The sequence below is a fragment of the Xiphophorus maculatus genome, chromosome 21 (genome assembly GCF_002775205.1).
Source record: "Xiphophorus maculatus strain JP 163 A chromosome 21, X_maculatus-5.0-male, whole genome shotgun sequence".
NCBI lineage: Eukaryota > Metazoa > Chordata > Actinopteri > Cyprinodontiformes > Poeciliidae > Xiphophorus > Xiphophorus maculatus.
This window is the reverse complement of record NC_036463.1, coordinates 15,160,376-15,188,346: the sequence shown is the minus strand read 5'-3', so window position 1 is coordinate 15,188,346 and position 27,971 is coordinate 15,160,376. Positions and strand designations below refer to the sequence as shown.

Genomic DNA, 27,971 nt, shown 5'->3' with positions numbered 1-27,971 from the left:
CATATTACACTGTGACTTTTTTTAAAGTGTTGGTGTAGTCCTTGACTTGAACATAGGAGAGCCATAACTTAGCAAGCAGACACCCAGTATCACTATGGTCTACCTGGGGGTGTGAGCAAAGCACCAAAGGCCTCTTAAATGATGAGGCCTCAAGGTTGAGGCTCTTGAGCAAAAGGTTCTATAAAACATAATGTGAAGCTCTGAAACTGAGGTCTTGCCACTACAATGGTCTGAGTGCAGATACTCTTAGGAGACCAACGATGCATTTATAGTTGAACATAGCTGTTAAGGTACATCTCAGTTATTTAGAACACCATAAAAATGTCAATTTACTTCACTATAAAAGTTAAAATTGTTTGTTTTAAAGGGCATGAATTAATTTTTGGTTTATCTCAGTTAACACAGAGCGCAACAAAAGATCCTTAAAGGAACTGGCTGGTGAGACTTATGCAAGCAAGCATATTAATAGAAAGTTGAGTGGAAAGAAAAAAGGTACTTTTAGAAGGAGGTGCACAAGAAACTTGCTATAGATTGTGAAGCAAAGGCAATTTGAGAGTTTGGGATAGATTTGCAAAGTGTGGATTTTAAATGGAGTTTGTGCTTCAAAAGGCATATCCAATAAAGTGGGCTTGTCAGCTTTTTTTCTGAAAGATACTGAGAATTTTGATAAGTCATAATTATACATGGGATAATTACACATGCATAAAGTAGTAAGTAATGGATTTATGTAATATATGAGTTTCCCTTTTACAGTTTAAATAACAAAATAATGTCAATAATTAGAAGCTAAAATTAATCCATTTGTTTGATATTTAATGTTCTTCATATATGGGAATATGAAGAATAAGTATAAAGAACAAGTACAGAATAATTTCTATACTATTAGAACTTAAAGAATAAGTTCTGAAGTATATGTTGTTGAGAATTTGTTTTGGGTTTAAGCAGGATTTGCTTAAGACTTATTATTTGGGATATTATAATTTAATATAAGTAACTATTTTAGTTGCAGTTGTTTCATAAATCTAGTTAGCATTTGATAGTTAGTATCTGGTTCAAAACTGACTATTGTGGACCTTTAACAGAATTGACTCTATATCCCATGATGCTTTAGAACTAGTAGAAGAAGAACTTGAGGTTAGAGGAATGAGTGAAGTGAGGACCGTTGGTTTTCCGAGAAAAGAGCTATGTTAGCTGAATGCCTACACTCTGTCGTATATTATGTACGATTTGTTCATCCCTTTTTTTTTCACTAAAGTTCATCTGAATAATCCATCCGACTCCTTTTCGTCTTTGAATTAGTCGAATATACAACACATGTATCCACAAAAATATACTTTAGAACAAGTTAAAATTAAAAATGTATTTTAAGAAAAGCTGAGCCATAACATGTCATTATTTAAACTTACAAGATCACAGGAACACATAACTAAATACAATTTAAACATCATATATTTGTTATTGCCAAGATGCCAAGTAGAAAACTTGTACATAGAAGTTTCAGTTCCTAAATTGGCTGGCCTAACCTGAACCCCAGTTATTTAACAGTACATTACCTAACCATCATCTAGAATGTTAAAAATGTTTAGTATATCAAGAAGCTCTGCTTTTGACTACGTAAAAAAAAAAAAAAAGTGTTAATGTGTGACATTATTTATTTTCATTCCAAGAATAAATTCCTTGTGATGCAGAAATTAAATCACTGAGTCAGTCATGAAAAAAAAAATAACACTGACACTTCCCAAGAGTTCTGACTTGATTTAGAAACACTTCTCCAAATGTACCCATCCCTCTCTCTCTTCCTCTGCTCTCTCCATCCCACCATAATACCTTTGCAAGCAGAGACGGCCTGACAGTGAAAATGGGTGGAGAGGTGCAGGCATTCATCCAGCATCTGAAGTGTTTTCTCCCTTTGCTTTCAGTCTAAACACACGGTTCTCCTACACTCCCTCCTGCTGTCCTTTGTGTCTATTTAGGTGGCAGGTCTCTTCTTTTCTTTAAATCCCCTCACTTCCATTCCTCTCTTTGTCTCCATCAATCCGTTCTCATTCCTTCTCGCTGCACACTGTGAAGAGATTCTAGCATGCAACAATAGTCCAATGTGTTTGTCTGAATCTGAGTGTACATTCCTCTTTGTGTGCATGTTTTTCCACCTCATATAATCAACAAAGCCCACCGTGTCAGCCAGACGCACGCTTTGCTGTGTGTCGAGTCAAGCACTGGTCTTGATCGAATGATTACAGGAGTGGAGTGAAAGACAAAAAAAAAAAGGTGAATTGAGGAAAAAGAAGCAGGGCAACCCCTCCTCTGAGTCATTAAATAGTGTTTGTATTGTTTCTGCCCCTTTAGTGAAGGTGTGAGTGTGTTGAATGCTGCCTGTGCTTCTATGGTCATTCACTAACTGCTACAAGTAAGTGCATTCATGCGTGATCGCGTTTGCTTTTCCCAAGTGTGCATTTTGTACATTTTTGAGTGCTCCTTGCATCAGTTCGCTGATTTTTGCAGTCTCAAAATGCCATTTATTAATGCCTAGGTCTGAATTTGATACATGCTTCTTATCACATATATTTATAATGAGCACCACAGTGACACATTCCCGATTTTAATTAGTTATTTGATAATATATGCAATAAACTGCAATCATTCATGCTGCTGTTATTGTTGCCAAGTTCAGCTGTGGGTTTTCACCTTGTTGTTTCATAGATGCTAAACAAGCTGTGAGCTGTCACGCAAGCATTGCTCCAGCTAGGTAGTAATTTCCTTCCTACTCCATTTTGTGTATTACTTTCACTTTGCAAGGATGAGTGAGCTGTAGAAAATAAAAGTTTTATCACCAAATGATACCACTTCAGAGGATGCAGTCATTTGTGTCATTGAAACATTGCTCAGTGAATATCTGGCAAGCACCAAATAAACAGACAACTCTGATCATTTGAATCAAAGAGGTGGAAAATGAAATTTCATAGCTGCCATCAAGAATTTTTTTTTTTTGGGAAAAAAGTGTTGAATATGTGCTGGCATAAAGTTTGCCATCCTTATATTCTCATACTTGTTTATTTATTAACCCGGGGAGATAATGGAGTGTTTAGTCTGTCATTTTGTGTGATCTCAGTCACCTTGGTATGTCTGTTTCAAATGTCATAACTAACTTTAAAATGCTGTGAAGAATTTTCAAAATCAGTCCTGCAAGGGGTAAAGATGCTGTTTGGCCTTATAATATACAACTATATGCATGTACTACAGTGTATCTACTGTATTAATACTTGGGTGAATTTCACAATAATATATAATTTAATTTGTCAATATTTTTCTCTTTGGTAGTTATGCAATACTCTCCCCATCGGTGTATAAATGTGCGTTTGAGTGTGAATGGATACATGTAGGTCTAGTGCAAAGCACTTTGAATGGTCAATATGACTGGCAAAGCACAACATATGTTCAGTTTGTTTAACGGTTTGCCATTTAATACAATAGATTAGTTTGAATCTATTTTAAATGCTTTCTTTTCCCCCAAATGTTTACTAATCTGCCTCCATATATTCAGATGATGTCATGAAATTCCATGTAATCAAAAACATACCTGCAGTGTTGCTTTGAATCATTGAATTAGTCGTGGCCACTATTCAAAGGTGCCCAAACTTCTGCTCATAAAGCAGCTGCGTAAATACCCCAAATCTTTGCTTGGACCTTCAGGCCTCAGCCACTTGTACGTAAATACGTTTTTTTTTGTCCTAACAGCTGAATGTAACAGGCACTTAAAAATGGCACTATGTGCCAGGAGAATACATTATAACCCCATGTTTAAGACTAGGCATGAAACTTTCCCTTTTGAGAAAGTTTGTAGTTTTTTTTTTTCATTTAACCTTTATTTAACCACGAAAGTCCCATTGTGATTAAAATCATCCTTTCCAAGGGAGTCCTGGATTATAGTGGCTTAGGTTATCACGACAGTTAAGCTGCTATAGGCTATGCTGCTGGAGGTCATACTGACCAGTTTTCTTCTCCTACTCTGCAACTATATGCATTATCTGTAGTTATTACTGACATTTACATTATCTTCTTCCTCTACTTTCCTATCCATAGTCATTACATATGGGCTGGCATTCTGTTCAAATTTGACAACTTCATAGATGAGGCCATCAGTAGAGCTACTGCTGCCAATTACTTCATATGTTCTGTATATAAATCGCCCTGTCTGTGTTTAGCCCCTTTTCTCCGAGACAAAGCAACTGAAGGAGCTGTTGCCGTCGTCTACAAACACAGAATCCTTTCTGCTCACAGCCATCAGAATCTGCTTCAACTCTTTGAAGAATCTTGAATACTTTTGAGTTTTAACATTTAATTTCCCTATGAGATCGATAAAGTATTTTTGAATTGAATTTGAAATGCTGAAACCAACCGCCATATTCTCTATTGTTCATGGCATAGATTTTGCCACAAGCTCTGCACTTATATGGTTAGTGTGATTCTCTCCTAAATGAAGCCACTAAGTTACTGAAGCTCTTACTTTTTATCATGGAAAGTATTCCTACACCAGAGTCCTGGAATTTTGTTATTTTTATTTTTATTTTTATCATATGAGGTCCATGTTAGAAAGAATTTAAATTAAAGGTTTAATGAACCAAGATGATTGGAGATGAGTCACATAGGATGTATTGCTGAGTTATCTGGGGAGACTTGTTGGAGGATCAATAAGAGGAGACTCTTTATGGATGACTGTTCTCAGAGAAATGACTTTTGCTTAGAAAACTTGGGACCCACAATGGAACCTAGAATAAGATGCCGGTGAACTCAAAATTATTGTGTAGGAAGTATGGGAAGATGGATTAGGGTAATGAGGTAGATGAGGAAGAGATGAAATCTACTGTACATCTCTGCAAAGACTCCCTTTTTTGCATGGTGGCTTGGTATGACATTTGTTGTGAATTGGTGCTATACAAAGAAACTTAATTAAAGAAGCCAACCGTGTATTGGCATTTACAACTGAGGGATTGCTATAAGTGTTCAGCTTCTTCACATATAGTCCTTGCATTTCTTTTGTATTTCTACTAAATGACACTGGTATTGGTAGGGATGCAATTTAATATCCACAAAAGAAGTCACAGTGGATCGTATCAAATCTGACTATTAATCTTTGTAAGTACAGCCTTGGGTATAAAGCAACTGCTGGGCAGGGATTAATGTTGTTCTGTTACTTGTTGTTTGAAGGGAGTTGTCAAGACTCATGGTCATGGCTATTTATTTCAGCAAGTGCATACGGAAGAAGAGCTCTTCGAATTGAAGAGAGGATGAGGAGTGTGATGAGTAGCAGTCTAAGGAGAGTGAAATTTACCTCATGAAATTACCCCTACTCAGCCCACAGTCCTCGGCAGGTCTCCCAGCACTTAGAGGAGCATTTTTCTCCAGAAAGATTAGGGTTTGTGTCAGACATCTCCTTTGACTGGCAGTAGGCATCCCAGTCAAAATGATCTGTTAAGTTGTAGTAGAGTTTCCATCCATTTTAAGCATTACTTGCGACAACTTTTACCTTCTGCCAGAAGATAGTCTGTGAAAGCTTTCCAAACATTCTTTATATGGAAAAGAACAAACTAAAAATTACATTGCTTTCTAGGCAATTTCTCTCTCGCCCTTCTGTTTATTTGCAATTTTGTCAGTGAAACTTTAAACTCTTGCTCATGTTTGCGCCACAATTCCTTCAACACCTTATCTCTTGTGAGATTTCAGAGCAGTGCTAAAATGACAACACTTTGAGGCTTTCAGTAGTGAATACTCACATTATGTTTTGTTGTAGTGTTAAGAATTAAAACCACTTAGCTGTTGTCGTGTCTGTCAATAATTTACAAATATACAAAAAACTAAGCACGGGATGAAAACCTCCTTTGAAATGAAACTTGTTTTCAGAAGTTGATGATTGCAATTTTACATGTGTATTTCCCAGTCATCAATGTCAGAACAAATGTAAGTTTTTATTTTAGTTCGATTGAAAAATGCAACCTCAAAGCACTTTGAAACTATTTTCTTCCATTTTAGGATGTAATCACAGTGATTGTGTCTTGGACTCAAGTTTAACACTGATTCCTTTGCCTGAATGGATGTAATGTTCGACCCACAGGAAATGGAACACTTAAGCTGCCGAGCTGCTAATGTGGTGTAAATGTCAGTCTCGGCCAGCTATCTGTTTCCACTTCATCTTTATCCTTCCATTGTTATTATTCTGCCAAGGCAGCAGACAAGCCAGAGGTCTATGTTTATTGTCGTTTGTCTTTGGGCTTGTTTCAAGCAAGATTGTGCAAAACACTGACAAGTCAAATTTCATGAAATATAGGCTAGAGAAGGGTAGAAGCTCTGTGCATTGTGTAAGATGTACTTGTCTAATGTAAATGTAGGTTCCTCACCTCTGTCATACTTGTCTGCTTCAGTATTGTACGTTTAACATTTAGTGAACGATATTCATACGTGTGAATACACAAACGCATACACAGAGACGGTGCTAATATCGCGTCTGACCTTATCACTGTGATATTTGCTTGACAGAATAATTCTGGATAATTTGTGCGTGCGTGACGTACATGGGCACATGCTGACACTGTAGAACCTTCATTAGTGATGAGGCCTGAGGTAGCATTTGGTGGACAGAGACACACACATCTTTATTGGCTGGAAATGCTCATTAGCATTGTCACAGTGAAATAGCTCACCTTTTTTTGTTTGCCACTCAACGGCCAGGTCAGATGATTGTACAAGCTTCCGAATCAACGGACAGTGGGTTAGTAATTTCTTAGCAATCTTCTCTTCATTTGTCGTCTTAAACTAGGTCATGCAGTCTGATTGAGTGAGTGTATAAGATGGGGATTTGATTGGTCATTTTTGTCATAATTGTTCCCTGATATGTGATTAGTTTAAAGACTCATCCTGGTCTAAAGGAAACTTGATTTAGTCACTTTAGAATTTGTGAGAATAGAACAATGAAAATCAGCTTCTCACAGTCCTCTTGTGATACAATTCGCAAGGATAAAATTGGTGCAAATATGCAGAAAGAAAAAGAAGACTCTAACTAGTGTAAATCATTACCACTCCCATCTTTACTGTTGTAACCATGCTGCATATTCGCAAGCCAATCAGTGAAGGGACTAGGAGGAATGAGCACGTTGTAATTTAATTCCAAACCACTTTTTGTTACAAAGTTCAACTTTGATTTGTTTAATTTCATGTTGTTGAAGTCACACAACTGTTTTGATGTTCAAAAAGAAACATCTTTCTCCTTTGAAATTGTTCATTTCATACTGGTAACAAATACTATTCACTTAAAAGTCAAAGGATTTATTTTTTCCTTTCTGGTCAACATAACAGGTTTTCATTCTTGATGGTTGTAACTACGTTGTTCCTCCTATTTTTCAGTTTTAATTAGCATACAGTGTGATACAGTGTAATGGTTTAGATAACCTCAGTGTCTTTTTTTTTGACCCTTCCAAATAATGACTTGAGAGTATATTTCACCAGCCCATTGTTTGGTTGTGCAAGCATCCAGTAATTACGCTGTGCAATCGGCGAACAGTGCCACTTGGCTGAAAATTAATGATCAGCAAATGCTGGATAATAGCTCTTTGAATGCATGTGTGTTTGTATATAGGAGAGCGTACGTTTGCGTGGTTCCAATACAAACACTATTTGCGAGGGCTTGCAGTTGTGCGCATATGTGTGCACATGATTAGTGCTTTGCTGCAGTGTGTTAATAAATTCCATAGGCTGTGTAAGTGCATGTTTGCACTTACACGGGATATGTGTATATTAATGAACACCTGTCTGTCAGCTTAATGTCCTTTTCGATTAGTCCTTCAATTCTGTGTGTTCAGCTAATTGCAAAGATTTGGGCTGGTGCTTGTGTTTTCCTTAGGTTGGCAAATCGCTCCATGTTACTGCACACTAATGTTTCCCCCTTGACCAGTCCCAGCACTGGCAGCCTTATATATACACAATTATACACACACATGCCTTAATGCATACACACAAATAAAGTGCAGGGTTTACTTGTTTTTTTTTGTTGTTGTTGTTTCTGTTTTGTGAAAAAAGCAAGAAAACTCTGATATCATTAAAACTGCAAATCTAATATTACAGAAAAATCTGGCTTTATAGACTTTATCACAGTCTTATGATAACTGAGTTATAGTTTTAATTCATACATTTTGTATTGTATTTCTATTTCTTTGTATTCTTAACTTATTATAACTCCTTTGAAAAAAGGACACTTCACAAGAGTTGCAGAAGAAGTATGAAATTTCAGCTACAGAGTCTTGTTCATGCTCTTTCCGCTTTAAGTAAAATAGTTTATCTGTTCTTGTGGGCTTTTTTATTGGCATTAGCTCCTAAAATAATTTTAAAAATGTATTGAGTATCCATGGGTTGAAATGGATGCATTCCTTTAACTTATTGGAAATCTTCACGTGTAATGTTTTAGTTTTTCTTTACATGATGAATTTGATCTGGGCCTCATAATACATAAATTGAAGTCTTGTGCCCTAACTATGTAAGTTGCACCTAATTTCTGTCTGATGCAGACGAGGAGGGAGAGTTTGCACCATATCAATTGGCAAACACTTTACTTTGTGATGACCAAGTAATTAGCCAATCATAGTGTTAGTTATAACCAAAATAACATCACAGAGTTGGACTTCAAGCTACTGACAAACAATAAAATTTTTAAAATTATGTTTTAACAGATTTGGAGGGACAGTAACCTTATAGTGCTTCAACATGTTATTTCTATTGGCAAAGTATTACAATTGCTCTCACTTGCTTTCTGAAAAGTAAAACATGACAATGTGTATGAGAAAAAAAATTGAGTTTGTCTGCATTAAAATGAAATTTATGTCAGCAAAAAGAACAGGAAAAAAAAATAATTGGATTTGAATAAGCTGGCAAAGGCCAGACTGCAAATACTAGTCAATGACATAACAAATAATGCATGACGCTATGATCAATATGTTATTAGAGGCTTTTTCTGATTTTAAAAAGACAAACAAGAACTAGTTTGTGTAGGGACTGCAGACTTGCGCTTAACTAGCGAACTTGAAAGCATTCAGTTTTAATGTGATTTGAACATCAGTATTAGTATTGTGACAAATATGAACTATACTGGTAAATGTATCTAAAAGAGGGACCATACTATATTCAGACAGGATCTGTAGTGGCGCCTGCTTGCTTTGAGATGACAGTTATCAACTATAGCACCTTGCTGCCAACCTTATCACTGGGAACAAAGATTTAATAACGCTTGCTTAAATTCTGTTCTTCATCAGCTCTTCCCTTTGCTTCCTCTTTCTGTTCCATTCCATGCAAGTCTCATTCAGCACCTCTCATTCTGCTCACTAAATCCTTTCTTCGCTTTTATTCAACCTCCTGAGCCTCTTATACCCAGTTGGAAGATGCCACAGAGAACGCATATTGATTTTTTTTTTCTCTCTCTTCGTCTGTGTGGTTGCTCAGAGCAGTGAGTGGAACAAAAAAATAAAAAAAACAAAACAGAAGTCCAGACAGGGAGGGGCGGAGAGAAAGTGACGAACAGTGAGGTGGTATGAGCAGACAAATGGAAGAGCGGAGGGTGTGGAAAGTCACAGGAAGCTTCCAGTGTGTTATAGATGAGCTAAGGGATCCACTTCATCCTTTATTTCTCCTCTCAACTTCTTTGCTTTATATTTACTTCGCCAGCATCTGATTTTGCGCTTTACTTTTTGTGCTTAACCTGTATTGAGCAAACAACTTGCCTTGCTTTGTCCAAATGAAGGAGTTGATGTGTGATCACCTAAATCATTTCCATCTGCCCATCATTTACAGAGCAGCAGTAGGTAAGACGTGTGGGAAGAGGACGGTGACAGAAGATGAAGTGTTTTCATTGTCGCTGACTCGGATTGTTGTCCACTGTTTATTTCGGGATGGATTTCATCCCAGGTTTCCTCCACCCATATCTGTCTATCCATTTGTCTGCCCAGCTATTACGAGCACCACATTCATCCCTCCACCTTCTCCTCCTTATTTCATTGATCCTCTATAACTGAGGCTGTGCTATGCTCTTTGTTTGCTGCTTGCAGAGTCTGCAGAGCGCCACTCTGAGATTTATTTTAAACTGAACTTGGGCAAACATCCAATATTGCGAAAAGGTTCTTCGGACACAGCAACTCGGAAAACCCAGCTTGGTTGACATTATAGTCCTTTGTCATATTTGTTTGTAACATTTGAGGGCATGTTTAACTTTTTTTAATATGAACTTGAAACTTACTACTTTTAAATAATTTGCAAGGCCTCTGTATTTACTTAATGAGGAGTTGTATGGCCTCTGCTTGCTATGGCAGGGCATGCATAAAAAGCAGCATGATGTATTTTTGAGTCAAATCACAGCAGGGTGAGGAGACACACTGGTTTGTGCAGCTGTAATTAGCAGTGACTTTGTTGGATCTTGTTTTGACCTGGCTGTTTGGCCTGAAGCATAAAATGAAGGCAGATACATAAATTTAGAAAAAATCAAATAAATAAATTTCGAAACAACTTAATTTCAAAAGTTTAAATCAAAGGGGGAAAAAACAGCAAAATACACACACTATGTCCTCAGTAACCTAAAATACGCCTGTTTTATCTCGGCTAATAATGCCTAAGAAACTAATTAGGCAGTTTCGTCCACCTCACCTCTCAAAGGTTATAAGGATGCAGCGGGATAAAACATTATTTTTAAATTCATGACGGGAGGGTTCCTATGCAATTTTGAAAAGTCTGGAATTTTATTTAAGTAAATTCCAGATCTAGATGGAAAAAACAAAACTATGAACATAAAATCAAGACATTATTCCCAATGTCCCTCACCTCTTTTCTTCTATGTATGTGTCCTTCCTTCCTTCCTTCCTTATATGCATCTATTCCACCTTTCTTCCTGCAGTCATATATTTCTTCCTTACACATTTTTCCTTCCTCCTTTGTACAATTCCTTCTGTATTTCCTTTCCCCTCCATTGTGTCCATCCTTCCTTATGTCCTACTTTAATTTCAAAGTAGTCTTATGTCTTCTTGGTCGCTTTGCTTCTTTGTGTCCTTGTTCTCTTTCCTTATTTTTTCCTTCCTTTTGTTAATTGTGACATTTCTCCCCTTTCTTTCTTGTCTTCCCCTCTATTTATTGTGTACTACTTTCCTTCCTTGTACCCATATATCCTCCCTTCCTAACTTCCTTATGTGTTAACTTCAACCCTTCCCTCTTTGTATACTTTCAATCTTCTTTCCTTCTTGTCTTTTTCACCCACTTATGTCATCCATCTTCATGCGATTGGTAAAAGCAAACATATGACAAAAAAGGGTTGTAATGTTGCAAAACACACTAATTACGATAGTTACCCCCCCCCCTACCCCCATTTATAAAATTGTGAGTGTCCAGATGACAACCTTGGAGTTATCTGGAAGTTGATCACCTGTGGGATCTAATTGAATAATCATGGAATAACTTAGGATGTAAGTGAATAGAAGTGGCACCCAGAACCTTTAAGGTTTAAAGACAGATTTTGTGGAAAAAATGGGTCAAAATCACACTTTAGCAAAAGCCATCAGATCACTGTTAATTGTCCTCACTTGTATTTCTGCCTTTGGGCAATCTGCTTTTTGTACATCTCAAGCTGTGTTTCATTCAGTACAGATCTAACAGCTCAAACTCTTTCCCCAATTAAACTTATTGCTGAGTTGAGTTGTACTTTTACCTAATCCCAAGTAGGTGTTTGGCAACTATATTCTCAAGCATTTGCCAGTAGGGGATATTGACAGGGCTTGTTTCCTTCACTGGATAGCATCTTAATTAATATGCACTTTTAATTACACAGAGCTGAAAAACACTTAGGGCTACTATTTGGGCATCTTCCTCTGCAATTTATTTATACTGTTTATCTGTTGAATTGGTGAAATGTTATTATTGACTTGAACTCCACAATTTACTTTAGCTGAGAAAAGGAGCCTTCTAAATGCAAGATGTAAAGAGTGGATATACTGTGTGTATATATATGTATATATATATATATATATATATATATATATATATATATATATATATATTATAAATAGAAATGAATTTTACAAAGAACTATTTTTGTCTTACCTCCCTCTGCTTTCTTATGTTTTCTATCTTCTCAGTTCAACATTTATAAAGATTAATGCTTTGGTGTTAATTAGTTTCTACTTTGGCATGCACACTGCGATGCTGCCCATCCCTGACCCTCCAATCAGTTAACAGACATGACAGGCCTTGTCCAATCAGATTAAGGCCAGCGGGACAGGCTTCCTGTGTGGAGCTGTCAGTCAGATTCATTGTGGTCAGTGTTGATGGATGTGAATGGGCCTCAGAGACCTAAATGATTAATGTTTAAAATGTGATTTACCATCATGCATCATATTAGGTGGGGGAAAAAAGAGGGATAAGAGCGAGTGTTGCTCTACATAGCAACACTCGCTATGTAGAGTGTTGCTATGTAGAACACAGCATTATTATTTATCCTGTTGAAACATCTACATTCTTGGTCCTCATTGAATTTTCAAAACCATTCATTAATTTACAAAAGTACTTAAATATTTTAATTAATAGGTAAAGCTTAACAGCTGTATCTGTTGGGCAAAATTCTTTACTTTCATATGTTGGCTACAACCTTTGGTATTTGTTTTATTCTGAGAAGCAGTGGAGATATTTGTAACGGTCAAATCAGTGTAATACTTTGTGTATGTGTCCTGAAGATGAACCTATTACTTGTGTAGTGATCTAATTTGTCATGCTACTGCAGCTATTTGTTTACTGAGCAACAACAGCATTAGAAAAGTTCCAACGTGGGATTTTTGACTCCAACACGAATCCGAGTACCTTGTCTGGTATTTATTGACGTTAATGAAATATGATGACATTTACATGCCTAAAAATGCTTTGACTTTACAGTGTAATAAAGCATCACATTAGATTTCACCAGTATTGCATTTAACTCACTCACCAGTGATGTTCAGGATTCTGCAGGCTCTATAATTCTTCCTTTTCATGATTTGTTTCAAAACACACAGCACTGTCTGCATTGAGACGTATTCCGTCAGTCTTCGGAAAACTTGCATCCTGCTCCAACAGATTTTGTGCTTTAATGCTAGGCTAACATTAGCCAGGGTTGCTAAAAATTAGCTGTGTTAAACACAGACGTGTGTCTCACAAGGGGTGGTGCAGAGATAATTAAAGATAATAGACCAACAGTAGATATCAGGAGTTGAGTCTAGGAACTCATGAATAGCCATGAACTGTTTGCCAAGCAGTTGTTTTCACAGTTTCACACATTTTAATACTTTCAAGGTTTTTCCATTATACTATTACCTAAATTTGAGTTTTGTTTTTTGTCGATATAGGTAGTGTGTTTTATATTTACTATGCTGCTTGATTTATCTGGTGATCTAATTGTGTCAAATGCTGCACTGTCAAATCTGTAGGAAGGCAATGTGAGGAGTGTTACATTCTTATGGCATCATGTCTTATAATTTCACTAAAATGAAAAACTAATACACAATCGGGTGATGGGTGTAATGGTTTCTCCTAAAATACATGCTTTATGCTGTTGCATTTTAAAAGCTGTAAAATCTCCAAAACACTTTCTGGTCATATTTATTGACTCAAAACACATTTACTCCACATTGTCGACATAAAACTTTTATTCCACTGGAAGAAGCTCTTCACACAATGTTAATGTTTTGGCTGATAATTTTGTCCGGTGATGTGCCCCCATCAAAGGACACAATGATGTTTCAGAGTTACATTCAACTGTCTGCCAAATAATGAAGTAGTGCAAGAGTTTTGAAGATTGGTTTTGAAAAGAGAGACGTATAAATTCTGTTTCAAAATCCTGGACAGCAATGATTGTTTAAAAACCTTAACTTTCTAATCTCTGTAATACCCTTTTCCATCCTTCGTTCTCTAAGTGTTGTGTGTTGACCTGAAAAAGCCTAAGACTCATAGAATCTTATTCACTTTGTGCCAGTTCCATCACTCTGTTTCTAGCTCCACCCTTTCTCCCATACCGTCCTCCCGTGCCACCTGCCTTTTCTACTCGTTCTGTAAGACTGCTCTTCTGCCACACCTGAAGTTTTTCTTTTTTTACTAAAGTATTTTGCCGCATCACGCCTCCGCACGCCTCGAGAAACTGCAAACATACCCATCTCACCGGGAACACGGAGCTCTGTGCGGCATCAGAGGCTGACTTCATTTTCGTTCCCACTAGTCTATTGAGAACTCAAAGCGTATACTACAAGATGATAAAGTTATATAAAGAATGTGCCACACAGGAAGCAATGCGTTGAGATGCAGATTTCTCAGAAGTAATCTGAAATGTTTGTCCCAAACTTTTTTCACAACTATGTTTTATGCAATTGTTGCTCTTTGCTGGCTTTTTTTTTTGCCTGCTGCTGTTTCATATCAGTGGCATATCACCTGGGTTTGCATAAACCGATGCTACTGTTTTTATTGGCACCTGTGCAAGCATGACAGGCCTCTTGTTTGAGGGTTAGTTTCTTTTTTTTTATATACCCCTTCCTGTCAGCTTCCTCTTGCCAGATGAACCCCTGAACGCTCTGGTACTTGCATCAACTCTCTCTTTCTAATTCTCCCTCTGTGTTTCACTCTCTTTTCCTTTCCTCTGCTCTTCCCCGCTTGCCATCTCCATCCCTACCAGGGGTTTTTAATTAATGGCGAGCCATGATGCTTATCTTATCAGCAGATCACTCTGCTTTCTATTAACTACACTGACAGAGCTGAAAGGCTGTAGGGGATGGATGACACGCACACACAAACACACCCCAACAGCAGTACACATCAGCACATCTCCCTATGGTTGCATTCTCTTAAGTCAAGACACAAATGAATATAAATAGATCTGCAAATACACAAACACACACAAAGTATAGCAGACACCAATGGGCACTGATACAACTATGCCCACAAAAAAAAACACACATAATGATGCTGTTTTAAACTTGCTACACACCCATCACACACACATAAACAAACAACCTGCCCTGATGTTATCTGGCTCTGTGATTTAAGGAGACCTGTTTGAGGGTCTCTCCTCCTAAATCCCTTAAACGCCTTGGGAATCCCTCCACCTCCTCTCTCACTCTCCTTCAGTCGTGTTTTCATGCTGAAAGAACACTTATCATTTGGCAGATAAAGAGCTGTCCACACTGGAGCTTGCTTTATCTTTGAGAGCCATGTTTACTCCCTGTGAATGTGCCACTTTTTGCAGACATTTCATAAACCGCACTCGCTTGATCCGCCAGAAATGAGAGCGCCGGGGCTTTATTTTCCCCCTGGATGCAAAGTTTCACATCGTCCTTTACCCCATCAATTTTCACTCTCTAGGCAGGTCAGATCGCCCTTTTTTTTCATGTTTGGGTGAGCTGGGCTTGGGGGTAAAACAAATCATTACAGCTTGATGGGAATTACAGAGCCCACATTTTGTCACAGAACTGTAACCACCAAGGCAGAAACGGCAAAATCAATCCTGAAACACTTCAATCGATGAGGGCTGTGAAGTTTCAACATAAGTTTTTTTTTTTTTTATTATTATTATTTATTTTTTCAAATCACTTTAAAAGTAGTGACCAATGGGCAGAGTAGTTATTGGAGAAAATATTACACTATGTGGAGGTAACACTGCCATGCGTGTGTGTGTGCGCACACTTATAATTTCCTCATTTAGGGGCCTGTAGCAAAATAATTATTAGCACAGGATAACACAATAAAGCAGGCAATTTCCTGAGTACTACCAAGGGACAAAACATTTATTTCACTTTGTCCACTGTGTTCAGAGATGTGTAAACGTCTAATGGCTGAAAGTACAGAACATAACTCAACCTGCCCCCTCAGCAGACAGTCTTCTAGCAGCGGTAATACTGTGCTGTGCATTTTTTGTTGTTGTTTGGTTCTTGCTTATATAACAATACATTTTTAATTACACAGGCGACAATTAGCTTATTCCTTTTGTAGTTCGGAGGTAGTTCACCAATGTTTTTTTTTTTTTTTTTTTTTTTTCTTAAAGCAGTGTACATAATTATGATCTTGACTAGCCCACTTGTTTCGTCTTGCTTAACACATCAAATGAGTTTTACATTCGTGTTCCAGAAGCGAATATGAGTCAGAAAATGATCATGTATGTTTTTAGGGTTCCGAGGCCTTTTTGAATGAAGTCCTCATCTTTGATCTAAGATGGAGCTGAGGAAATGGCATGAGTTTTTTTTTCTTTTAATTCAATTTTTTTCCTTACCATTTATTTCTAACTGTTGAAGTCGCTACTTGTTTAACCTGCTGGGCTCATTGTTTTATCTATCATCTCCTGTGTGTCGGATGGAAATGAGCGTGTTTTGGTAGACTGCTCATTCATCAAGTAATGTTTGCGATTTAAGTCCCACTGTGTTGCTTTCTTTGAAGCACTCTGCATTTGTTTGACTAAAGAGAGGAATAGAGATTTTTTTTTTCTTTTTGATTTCCTGAGTCTCCTTGTGTGTGCTGTGTGAACATGGGAGTGAATAGCTGAGTCTCCAGCTTTTGTGATGTTGGGAGGAAAATCTGTGAATCACTTGGACCTGTCTCAGGTAATCTCTTGTGTTTCAGCTGGATGCCTTGTTAATGTGCTAAAGAAATCAAAGTGCCTCTGTCTGTTGCTCCGCAGAGAGTTTGGGTGGAGAGATCCGGAGCTGCCAGAGGTGATCCAGATGTTACAACACCAGTTCCCATCGGTGCAGTCCAATGCTGCAGCTTACCTGCAGCATCTGTGCTTCGGAGACAACAAGATTAAAGCTGAGGTATGCTAGTTTTGTCGGACGCGTGTGCGCTTGTTGTCTTTTAGTTTTTGGTGAAGTTTTGATAACTGATGCTGCATAGACAGGAAATCTAAAATGAATGATAAAAAAAACAAACATGAAAATCTGTTGACAAGAAAACAAGGGAATGCTGTCTTCTAAAGATTACATAGAAAAAGCATTGGAGGTTTATTATTCACCAGTCAATTCTCTAGTGATTTTCTACATAATAACACTTAACACAATTTCCATGCTGAAAATGTACATTTTACTGAACTGGATATATTGAAACAATAAGGTTCAATTGAATCTAGAGGTGGTGGCTTGTCTCCCAGAAGCAATTTCTTTAATATTCTTTAAAACAGCCTTTAATAAAACTGGAGGTGCTAAAAACCAATCATACTGCCTCATTCAAATTCTCTAAATTTCAGATCTCTAGCTCTCCTACCTCTGTTACTTCTTAATATACACTTAGCACATTATTATCCCTCTTATTCTGCCTCAAACATTTGATTCACCAGTAAATGTAGGAAGGGTTATTGATGCCTTTTTTCTAAGTATATAAAATATATTTTTGAGAAGAATGCCTATCTCATTAGAAATAAATTGGTGCACCACACTAATCTATTGTGTGCTGCACTGACTTTATAAACTTTTACATATGGTTATTTGAAGCTGTGCATGTACAACTGAAAACAGATATTTACAAACACAATAAAAAGGAGATGCAAGCTTTTTTCTCAGTGTTAGACTTGAAAATCTGACAAAAAACTTTCCAATTTAAGTCTGTTAGAGGAAGCAAAATTAGTTCTGTTTCCTAAATGACAGCAAAGAAGGGAGATAACTTCTCAGAAGTCTCACAATAATCTGATCTTTGGTTCTGGTAAACCTTTTGGACAAGTCAGGTATTCACATCTCTTTTCCACACTGTTCATAAGTTTTCTGTTCTTGAGATTTGGGTCTCTGCAAAAACATTCCCTTTTCTGTTCTTAAGTCACTGTATAACCAATTTGGTGGTAGATTTAGGGTCGCTATCCTTTTACTTAAAGCTAATTGTCTTGAAATGTTGTCTCTTACAAAGGCTTAACATCTTTGTCTGTGCTTTTGCAAAATGTTTGAAGGCATATTAATTTTAAACTTCAGAGTTTAAAGAAAGTGTTAAAAATTCTCTGTGTGATGTCAGATAGTTTTGTTTGGTACTGTGTATGTGTAAATAGCCAGTTTCAGTTGTAAATAAGCATTAAAGAGACTCTAGATTCACACTTGATATAGTGGTTATATTTAAAACCAGTGAAAAATAATTTTAAACCTTTGATGAATGAAACAAACTTAAACATATAAATTGGAAGGCATAGCTTTAATTCAATTACTAGTTACTACTGCCCACCTACACACATCCACAGACATTTTCAGGTACAAAAATGTAATCACTTTTAATGCATCACATTTCATTGCACTCCCACACACTGTTCCTTGCTACTCTGAAAGAAACACAAGTATTTTTTATTTATTTTTTTAATTGATGTAATTACTGCCGGAATTCAAGTATTTAATGCAAATGGTTTAAATGACTTTTGTGTACCAATATATCAAGAGGCAACAGTGCTATTAACCATATTTGTAAAAGATGAGAAATCTTTTAGTATGAATCACACGCATTGAATCTGTACAATGCAGTATTTGGTGCATGTTGATTAAAAAAACAAAAAAAAAACAGATAACTTGTCACAGATCTTCACCAAGTTGAGCATTCAGGTTCACTCATCTCGTGAACAGACATTAATTAAAAAAATCACATTGACTAATGAGTGCCAAGCTAGATATGGGATATTAAATTGGTTAAAGATCCATCCAGTGAGTGGCTACAAGAACATACTGTATATCTATGCTGTGATGTCAGTGAAAATTATTTGGTTTACAAAAGCAAACTTTACCCTGAAAGTAAACTATTCCAATTACTGTTTTAACTTTAAGCTTTATGTCTTAAAATACATTTTCAGAAATAACCTACACCTCAACTTGGTGTAGGTTCAGCAGATGCAGTGAAATATAATTTGTAATATTTGATGCTTCTGTCTAATTAAAGCTTTCTAAATATGCCCCTTATGACTGAATCTAGACCTATTGTCAAGATTTTAACCAGGATTAAAGATTCAAAATTTATGTCATTTCTTTGAGCAATTTCGTATAAAAGGTTAGGACATGAGATCCTTTCTGAGGTAAAGTCGAACAAAATCCCTGTGTACTGTACAGTAGACACAAATGGCCTGTACACGTTTGTTTGTACAGGTCATTTGTGGGATGGTTAAGACTGAATCGCAAGTTTAACTGAACATGTGACCACACCTATTCTAAATGGCCTGCTTCTTACCTGCAATTTGAACAAAAAAAATCACACCGTGTTCTTTTTAGAGATAATTCCCTTCTTTTTTCTCTGTTCAAGAGAAAGACAATGGTTGTGGTCCTTGCTGCTGGCAACAATTTAACATAGAGAACTTCCATTGATTACCTAGATTAGAAAAACTCAAGCGGTTTGTTCAGATAAATTGAGTTTTAACACACCTTGTCTCGGTTGACTTTGAAAGCATTTTCCCAAAAGACTGAACCCAAAACTGAACTCTGAGTATTTTATATGATTCCTGTTAAATATCATTAAAGCCTACAACCGACTGTATAGTCATACATTTTCAGTGAGAATGCTTTACTGCATTCTCATGCATTAAGATCCTGTTTATGTTTTTCGGTCTTTAACTACTTCTGCTAACTTTAACCAATTTTACAGATTCATATATTAAACGTTCTTCTATATCTTTTACTAAATTTTACTATTGTACTTTTTGAAATATTTGCGCTTTTGTGCAAATTTCAGTCACATTGAAATACATTGAAATTGTACAAAATTCTGCTAAAATCTTCTGCTTTTTCACTGGTTACTACTTAGGTCTAGATTCAGTCAACATAGAAACTCAAACCTTTCAACAAGTCACAAGACTGTAAACTATCTTCAAATGTTTTGGCTTTTGAATGTCTCTTACAGTTTTTCCACAATTGCAATTTAAGTTTTACGCAGATTTTTGAACGTTTTCAGGTTTACAATGTAATCCTATTGTGGAATTTTACCATTGTACTTTTTCAAACATTTTACTATTGAACTTTTTCAAATATTTTACTATTGAACTTTTTCAAATATTTGAGGTTGTATACAAAATTCTGCTTCTGCTGAATTATGTAAGTTATACAGCAAAAAGTTATATTTTGCTGTATAACTTGCTATAAAGCAAGTTTTACAATTTACAACTGTAAAATTACAATTTACAATTGTAAAAGTTTTTTTACCCTAAAAAACAACTTTTTGAAATAAGAGTCTAAAAAGTAGTTGTTAAAGCATTTTTTTCTGGATTCTAAGTTTGTTGTAATCCATTTTTTTTTGGTTGCTAGATCAGTATAAGAAAGTAAGAATCCTCTGGACTTTCTTAGTATGTTCCCATTTTTAAATTTCCTGTTCTGGAAGTAGTTTTAATGGATTCTAAGTTAGTTTAACAGCCAGTTCAATATGTGTTCAATATTTTAAAATCTGTTATTTTCTTCACTAACACCCAGAAATAAGCACAAGGGAGACAATCTCATCAGATAACAGCCATTTATTTTCTAGCCATGTGACAATGGATATTATTACTTATTACTACAAATAGCCCCTTTGCTTATTGAGAAATAAGATATTATCACAGATTAACATGTACACAATAACTTAAATCCCCAAATAATTCAGCTGTAAGTCAGAAAATGAATCAACTGAAAATTGAAATTTAAAGATTAACGTGAACTTTGTGATTTTATGATGCTGGAACATTTAACCACTATACAGACACCTAGCTGTCTAGGGTTTTTGATTATTTAATTGTGTCATCTATCCACTGCTTATAGGCACAGACGTCCATGAAAGCAGTTGGTGCATTGAGTGCATACAATGCATCTCCAGTGAAAACACAAACGCCATACAGCCTGTTCTTGAACACAATTCCTCCACCAGAGTCGCCCTGTCACAGAAGCAAAGCTGTTAGTTGTTATGCTGTTGTTATCCGGTAAAACAGAAACAATGTCTAAATTTTGTGCAGAAAATTGTTTAAAGACTGACGTACGCGAGACATGTCCTTCTTGGAGCTTCTCACACTGTACCATTTCTGGAAACGGTACCTAAAGTCCTGGTCTTTTGCCAGTATCTTTTCCAACTTTTCATGTTTAGCAATCTTAAACTCTGCGCACTGAAGATCATCTGGGCGATGTGAGACTGTAGAGGAAAAGCAGCATAAACATGTAAGGTCTGTTTAAGAGTTGACACATTTTGCTCAGGATATCACCTTGTTATCTGTGGTTATTAAACTGCAGTATGTTACTTGTGTAAAATGTATTTTTTACATTTGTGTCAAAACTGCCACTATGTCCACATGGTTAAAATGAGACGGATAATCTATGATAAGCTTGATCTCCACCACCTCCTCCCTGTTGTCCTAGTTGTCTGCAGAAATGCACCACTACAAGTCAAAAACAACCAAACAGATCCAAGAGGAGGGCCTTGGCGCTGTCAATCAGTGCTCATGTACACCCTGGTCACTTTGTGTGCTTGTTCAAATTTTCAGGCTAAGCTCACAGTTTTCTCAGAACTTCCTATTTCAGCTTTAAGCTGTTTATCTCAGAGAGTTTTTGAGGATCAAAACTTTAACTAACTTGCTAAGTTCAGCTTCAGCAGAGAGTCTAAAAACAGATTTGAATAATCTGAATCATCATGAGGTAATAACAAACACAATGAGAAACATGAACATTCATCTCACTTCTTTTGTTAAAAAAGCCAACTTGTGTTGATCCATAACCTGCAAACTGAACCTTGGTGCCGCTGAAACACAATAAAAACAAAACTAAAAATAAGTCACATTAAGAAAGACAACTAATTCTGGGAGACCAGAGCTTAAACATTTTCCTGAATGAACTTTGCCTCATCTGGCAGATCAAGAACGAAGTTTTTAGTTTTGAGAAGATAAAACTTACAGTAGAAGAGTATCTGGACAGTCAGGCAGTCTGATTGGTTGGATTGTTGTTTTGCTCTGCAACTTCAGAAGCATGATGTCATGTTCACGACCGTTGCTGTCTCTATATATCTCAGGTTGAGCGATTGTATAAATCAACTTTGTAGCACTTTTAGGATGAACTCCTACATGTACCTCATTAAACCTATGCAAAAAAAGACACAATTGTTAAAGAAACAGTCAGTTATTGGTGATTTGTCAGTAAAGCTTTTCCTCACTCACCATCCTGGAGCGTACTCCCAGCAGTGAGCTGCAGTGAGAACCCACTGATCACTGATCAGAGATCCTCCACAAAATTTTTCGTCTATATAATTATGTCTATAGACCATCACATGATAGTGTCGCTCATCATCTCTACAGTTCTGACCTCCAATGACTCTCTTCTGCAGAGACGCTGAGCTCACTGCAACACCTGTAGATGAAAGTTTCTGTTGTTAGCTAAGTAAATCCACACAGTAGAAATAAGGAACCAAAATGACAACTGCATAATGAAAAAAACATAAATAAAACACAGATCAACATAATTCATAGTATTTAGAGCCAGTGAAAGTGTGTTCGACTCACCCAGCCCCAGTAGCAGCAGGAGAACCTTCAGCAGAGCCATTGCTAATCCAGCTTCCTGTGAATGTCTGCAGTCCTGCAGCAGCTTTTGAACTCTGTTCACAACTTCCTGCTGGACAGGAAGCCACCAATCACAGGATGGACACTGATCTCTGCCAGGCTGGCTGAGCCGCCCGTAACATGTTAATCACAGTTCTCTAGGCTCTCTGTACATCTAACAGTTTTTATTTCTGTCTCTGTCAGTTTCAGTCCAAATGTTTTCATGACAAAGTACAGAGCGATGTGAGCTGAGGATTTGTAGGATTCCTAAAATTTGGCTGATTAAAAGGATAAAACATGGCAGAGTTACCACTGTCTGAAATTCATGTCCTTTGGAATTATGAAAATATTTAATAAGCTCAACTTGACAAAACCTGAGACTGATTCACCTTCACCAAAGCACCTACTGCCAGATTTCCAGTAAACAGCTTTTTGGTGAATGTCTTGCTAAAACTCAACAAGATCCCAGTATGCTAGTGGACTTTGTTATTTGATAAAGTTGTGCTTGTGGCAGTCTGCTACAGCATGTAGAGATAAGACAGCAGACATATTTTATATCACTATTTCAGGTCATTTGGTCGAAGTTCTCACTCAGGCCAGAAATCTACATTTAAAACAGGAATTTTCACATCATATTTACCATTGACTTGCATGGAGACTTCTATTCAAGATATCTACAATGAATTGTGCACAATGTGCATTTCAGATATTTACAATTAAATTATGACTAGTCATAAAGTAAATTCAAGATATATCAATTTTAGTTTTGACTAGTCATAATTGTAATTAATGATATCTTGAATGACACCATAATTCAAGATATTTTAAATACATTTTTGGATAGGAGATATGTAGTTTTGACTTGCAAAAGTTTAATTGTAACCTAGATATCTTAAAAGAAAATAATGACTTTGCAAAACTAAATTTGAGATATCTTGAATTGTAATTTTGACTAGTCAATGTTTCAGATATCTCCAAATGAATTAGAGATATCTTGAATTACACAGCTTTTCTATTTTAAGATATCTTAAATTAAGATTCTGACTAGTCGGAATGGCATTACAGATATCTTGAATATGTATTCTGCATAGTCAAAACATCACTGACATATGTACCATTTTGAAAGTTTAATAAAACAATGAAAACAGATGTTTAAAAATGCACCACTTTCATGTTGAAAATGGTTTGACAGTAGCACTTTTAGCTTTAAAAAAATTGAGGTAGATTTGAGGTTATCACCTGTCCACTGAAGTGGGCATCATGCAACAGTGGCAATATTTTGACAGGTATTTATTGATATCGTTATTCTGATTATAGATCTACAATATGCACCATTTCCTGCAAATATTTTGGCTTCAACAACATTGACATATTTTAGTTCTTAAGTTGAATATTTATGGGGAAAAGTCCCCTGTTGCCATTTTAATTTGTAACAAAGTTAGGCTTTATTGCGGTTCTTAAAAATAAACTATTTTTTATTTATTTGAATGTTTACGTTACATATATTCATTCCAAACTGACCATGATGGAGTGACTTTAAAGACCAATGCATTAAATCCCTTCTCTTACATACTTTTAATTAATTAAAACCTTTAATATAAGGTCTGTTGTTTTTTGACAAACGCTGAAACACAATAGTTAGCTTTCTTTATATGCAAGACAATTTTGCACATTAACTTAATATTTAGCTCTGCGCAAGCTACCTGTAAACTTAATATTTAGCTAGCTAAAAATAAATATTTAGCTAATTCAGAGTTTCACACCTAGTGTGTATGCTAAATGCGTGGCTTGCTAAATAAAAACTTTGTTCGAAACTGTGACATTTACCAATGAATGAATAACAAAATGAACCTCCATTTTTTTTCTCTGTCTACAGGCTAAATAACCCAAATTGTTGCTGTTAATTTGTGACTGTAATTTTATAACATGTTCGAGATTATTCCTTCTCCAGATTGGTTTGTAGTGTATGAGTTTTAGGAAGAGAAGAATCGGGACAGAACGCCCCGTGTCCTAACTTCGACATCCAAAATGGCGGGACTGGTGAATGTTTAGGAATTTGTGCTGCTAAAAAGTACAATTACAACAACACAAAAAATATTTTAAATGTACAGTAAAGGTATTTTTGCTTTCCAAAGTCATCGTTGGAGATATGACTGTTCAAATTTGTTTTGTTATGATTTGTTGAATACAGAGCAAAATTTGATGTAATCCCACATATTCAGTAGAGTGAAACAAAAATGATTTCAATACTTTACTTTTGAAAACTGATTTCTTTTCTCAGTTTTTGCAACAGAAACACAGCATTTCCAAAATGACAGCAAATACACATTAAAATGTACAAATGTTAAATTTAAAAGTCTGTGATTTGACTAATTAGAAACATGATTACATATAAAAGTTAGTTTGGTATAAAGTGGAGCTAATGTGCTAACAAAGATCAAATTAAGGACAAACATATGGCAGATATATATAAAAAATGGAAAAAAGCCCTGATTTTATATTGTGAAAAGTAAAAAGACTAATGGAACTAAAATGTCCTTTTTAAAAGAAACTATGAATCTTGTGACTTTATACCAAAATGTTACAAGAAATTTATAAGGAACACTTTGTTTTGGACAAAACGACTCTTTGTCTTTTCTTTATCCATTTTATCTGCTCCCATAACATTTAATTTTGGCGACAGTCAAGGAGAGGGAGCAGAATGAGGGGAAAATAAATCTGAACTCGCACTACAATTTTTGCTTTACTTGGTGTCACCCCTAAGGTGATCTGAGTGTGGCCCAGTGCTAGACTGTGAATGTAACTCTGTATCTGTTCCATTTGTATGACCTGTAACATTTGATCATTTTCTGCGTTAAAGCCTGTTTTATATTTAACCAAATGACTGTGGGGTTTTAGTTGGGGTCCCGATTCATAAATCACTTAAATCAATTTTAGCAATTCATATATCAAAATGTTCTGCTTCTTCTTCTGAATTATGCTATATCTTGCTAAATTTTACTATTGTACTTTTTCAAACATTTTACAATTGAACTTTTTCCACATATTTCAGGTTTTATACAAATTTCTGCTTCTGCTGAATTATGCTACATCTTAAATTTTACTATTTAGCAAAAGATTTCTACCATGTATGACTGTAGCTTTGTTCTGCTTTTTTCCCTATTTCTTATGCTTTGTTCTGCTCTTTCTTACATATTCTGCAGCAATCATTTGGCAGATTTGCCTTCTGATGGCTGTTTCTCTAGGAACAGCATTTTTTTCTAGTAAATTTTTTCTAGAGCCTTATAGTGCAGAATTTCTTCAAATGACCAATAATTGTTTAAAGATTACAGAAATTTAGCAGAATAATACAAATTATATATATTTTTTATTTTATCAAACTTTTTTTATGTAGTATTTGATAGATATTCACCTTAATCTGCTTTATAATTGGAATTTCATAGCATTTACTATAATATTTTGTATGTGTATGAAATCAGAAATATTTCACTCAAGTTCAATAATTGTCTGTGTGCAATGATGTTTCTATGTTTTATCTAAATGCTATATTGTCACACATTTTAATATATGACAGAAAATCATAACTAGGAAGTAGATTGCTATGTTCAATGTTCTTGATTTGTAGGACAAAGAGTCTAGGAAACTCAAATGTTTGCAACTCCTACGTTTTTGTCTTTGACCCTGATCAAACAAAACGTCTGCTTTGAAAAGAGAAGCAAAGAGGTTTCTTTTTTTTTTCTTTTTTACTTTATTTCTTAAAACAAGTAAGTAAAATCTCTGTGCTAGCTTTTCAAAGCTATGAATTTTCTTATTGGTAATCCAAAGACTCTTTTGTTTCCTGTCCTCAGAGCCTTATTGGGCAGCTGTAGGTTATTACTCTGGTTGCCCCAGTTTAGAATTGTCAAGAGAGAAATGTTAGCCAAGAGTCAAAAACCCAATTAGCCCATGGTTGAAAAACACTAAAAATCAGTCGGCCTTGGAAAAATGTCAGGTAAAAAAAACAAAAAAAAATACCCTCTTGCTGTCTGCAAGGATGCCAGAAGACGATGCTATTCAAACTTTTTACAGCCTTTAATTTGATTGTCTTCAGAAAGAAAGCTATCCGACCAGTTCTGTAGGACCTGGATGTTTTAAACATGTCCTAGTTATTGAGACACTGCTTTATGTTAAAATCAATAAAGCCGTTGGTGTAATTAAACAAGATACCAAATTTTATATTTTATTTTGGTATGCTGTGATTTCAAATGTTTTATTTTACAAAATAACTTATTTTATTTATTCTCTCTGCAAATAAAGTTTCACATTTAGGTCAGGACTTAAAACTGTGGTCATGTGTGAGTCATAGTTTATATACTTACTATGCATAGTTCACATGTTACATTGCGCTTCCAGAAACACACTGACAGCCATGTTGCTATGGCAACGATAAACAAACCACAAGCTTAGAACAACCTCACGCCTCATTCCTATCTAACTTATAAAAATTTTGTATTACAGCTGTTAAGTCACAATTTTTGAGTACTGTACTCACCTCTGTGTAATACTAAGATAAATATCAGATATTTACTTTAGTGCTTATTGCCAAACTAGCTACAACATGTTGCATGTGTGCATGTTACCTTGTGTACTTATTCTGCCAGTCACGAGAACATCGTTATTCACATAAAGAGTTCCTTTGCAAATCCATTGAAACATTGATTGCATGTGTTCATGGATTTCAGGCCTCAAAATTCGTTCATGGTGTGCACACACACTTTATGTTCACCAAGATGTGAACTATATCATAGTTTGAGATCGGAGGCAGCTTGTACACATCGTCTTACATGTTCATTCTCCGTCTCATGCAGATCTATCCCAACAGCAGTGATTTACTGTATCTTTTACTTGCACATTGGTGAAGAATATCCATATACTTTCTATCTGTTGGTCTCGAAGCCACAGTTTCGAGACCACTTGCACTTGCACAAAGCTGCAAGTGCAGCACTTGCCTACCAAGATGGCGTGGATCACTTCCGGTTCAGATTTGTGGGAACTTTCTGTAGAGATGTAAGAAATTCAATAGAGTCATTAGTTTTGAGCAGTACTGTGAAATTTACAGAACGTTAAAAGATGTGACATATGCTTTAACTATCTGTATGATGTTTGATAGAATGTAACTGAAGCATCCTTTTTAAAGCATTCTGCTGTCCCAGACTCTGCACCATGTGTTTCCAATTTCCACGCTTTATGCTTGCCACATTCCCAACCGTCACCTCTGCTAACTGTTACCAAGCAATGTTGTCGCTATGGGTTACCGACAGGTGTGACCGCTGCCGAATAGCAGAAGGCAAAGACAAATAAATATGCACCTCTAATCTCTGTTAGATGAAATAGAATAAAAAATGCACATGTTTTGGCATTTCTTTTAGCTTTTTGCTAGGTCTTTTCCTAAATAACGTATTAACCCTGCCACAAACAT

At 36.0% G+C, this 27,971-nt stretch overlaps 2 protein-coding genes across 3 annotated transcripts in view; one reads left to right on the top strand and one right to left on the bottom strand.

The window, feature by feature from the left end:
- LOC102235908 (catenin delta-2-like) overlaps window positions 1-27,971 on the top strand; it is a 220,967-nt gene that overhangs the window by 125,030 nt on the left and 67,966 nt on the right. For both annotated transcript variants that reach the window (XM_023326505.1, XM_023326504.1), the window contains exon 13: window positions 16,703-16,835. In XM_023326505.1, coding sequence (XP_023182273.1) covers window positions 16,703-16,835 — 133 coding nt within the window. The remainder of the gene's footprint in view (window positions 1-16,702; window positions 16,836-27,971) is intronic.
- LOC106699748 (arginine esterase-like) lies at window positions 20,554-22,521 on the bottom strand. Its single transcript, XM_014470339.2, has 6 exons — window positions 22,478-22,521; window positions 22,136-22,325; window positions 21,876-22,058; window positions 21,662-21,723; window positions 20,972-21,120; window positions 20,554-20,869 (listed from the first exon to the last, which is right to left on the bottom strand). The coding sequence occupies exons 1-6, from the start codon at window positions 22,515-22,517 to the stop codon at window positions 20,723-20,725; spliced, it is 771 nt and encodes a 256-aa protein (XP_014325825.1). The 5' UTR covers window positions 22,518-22,521; the 3' UTR covers window positions 20,554-20,722.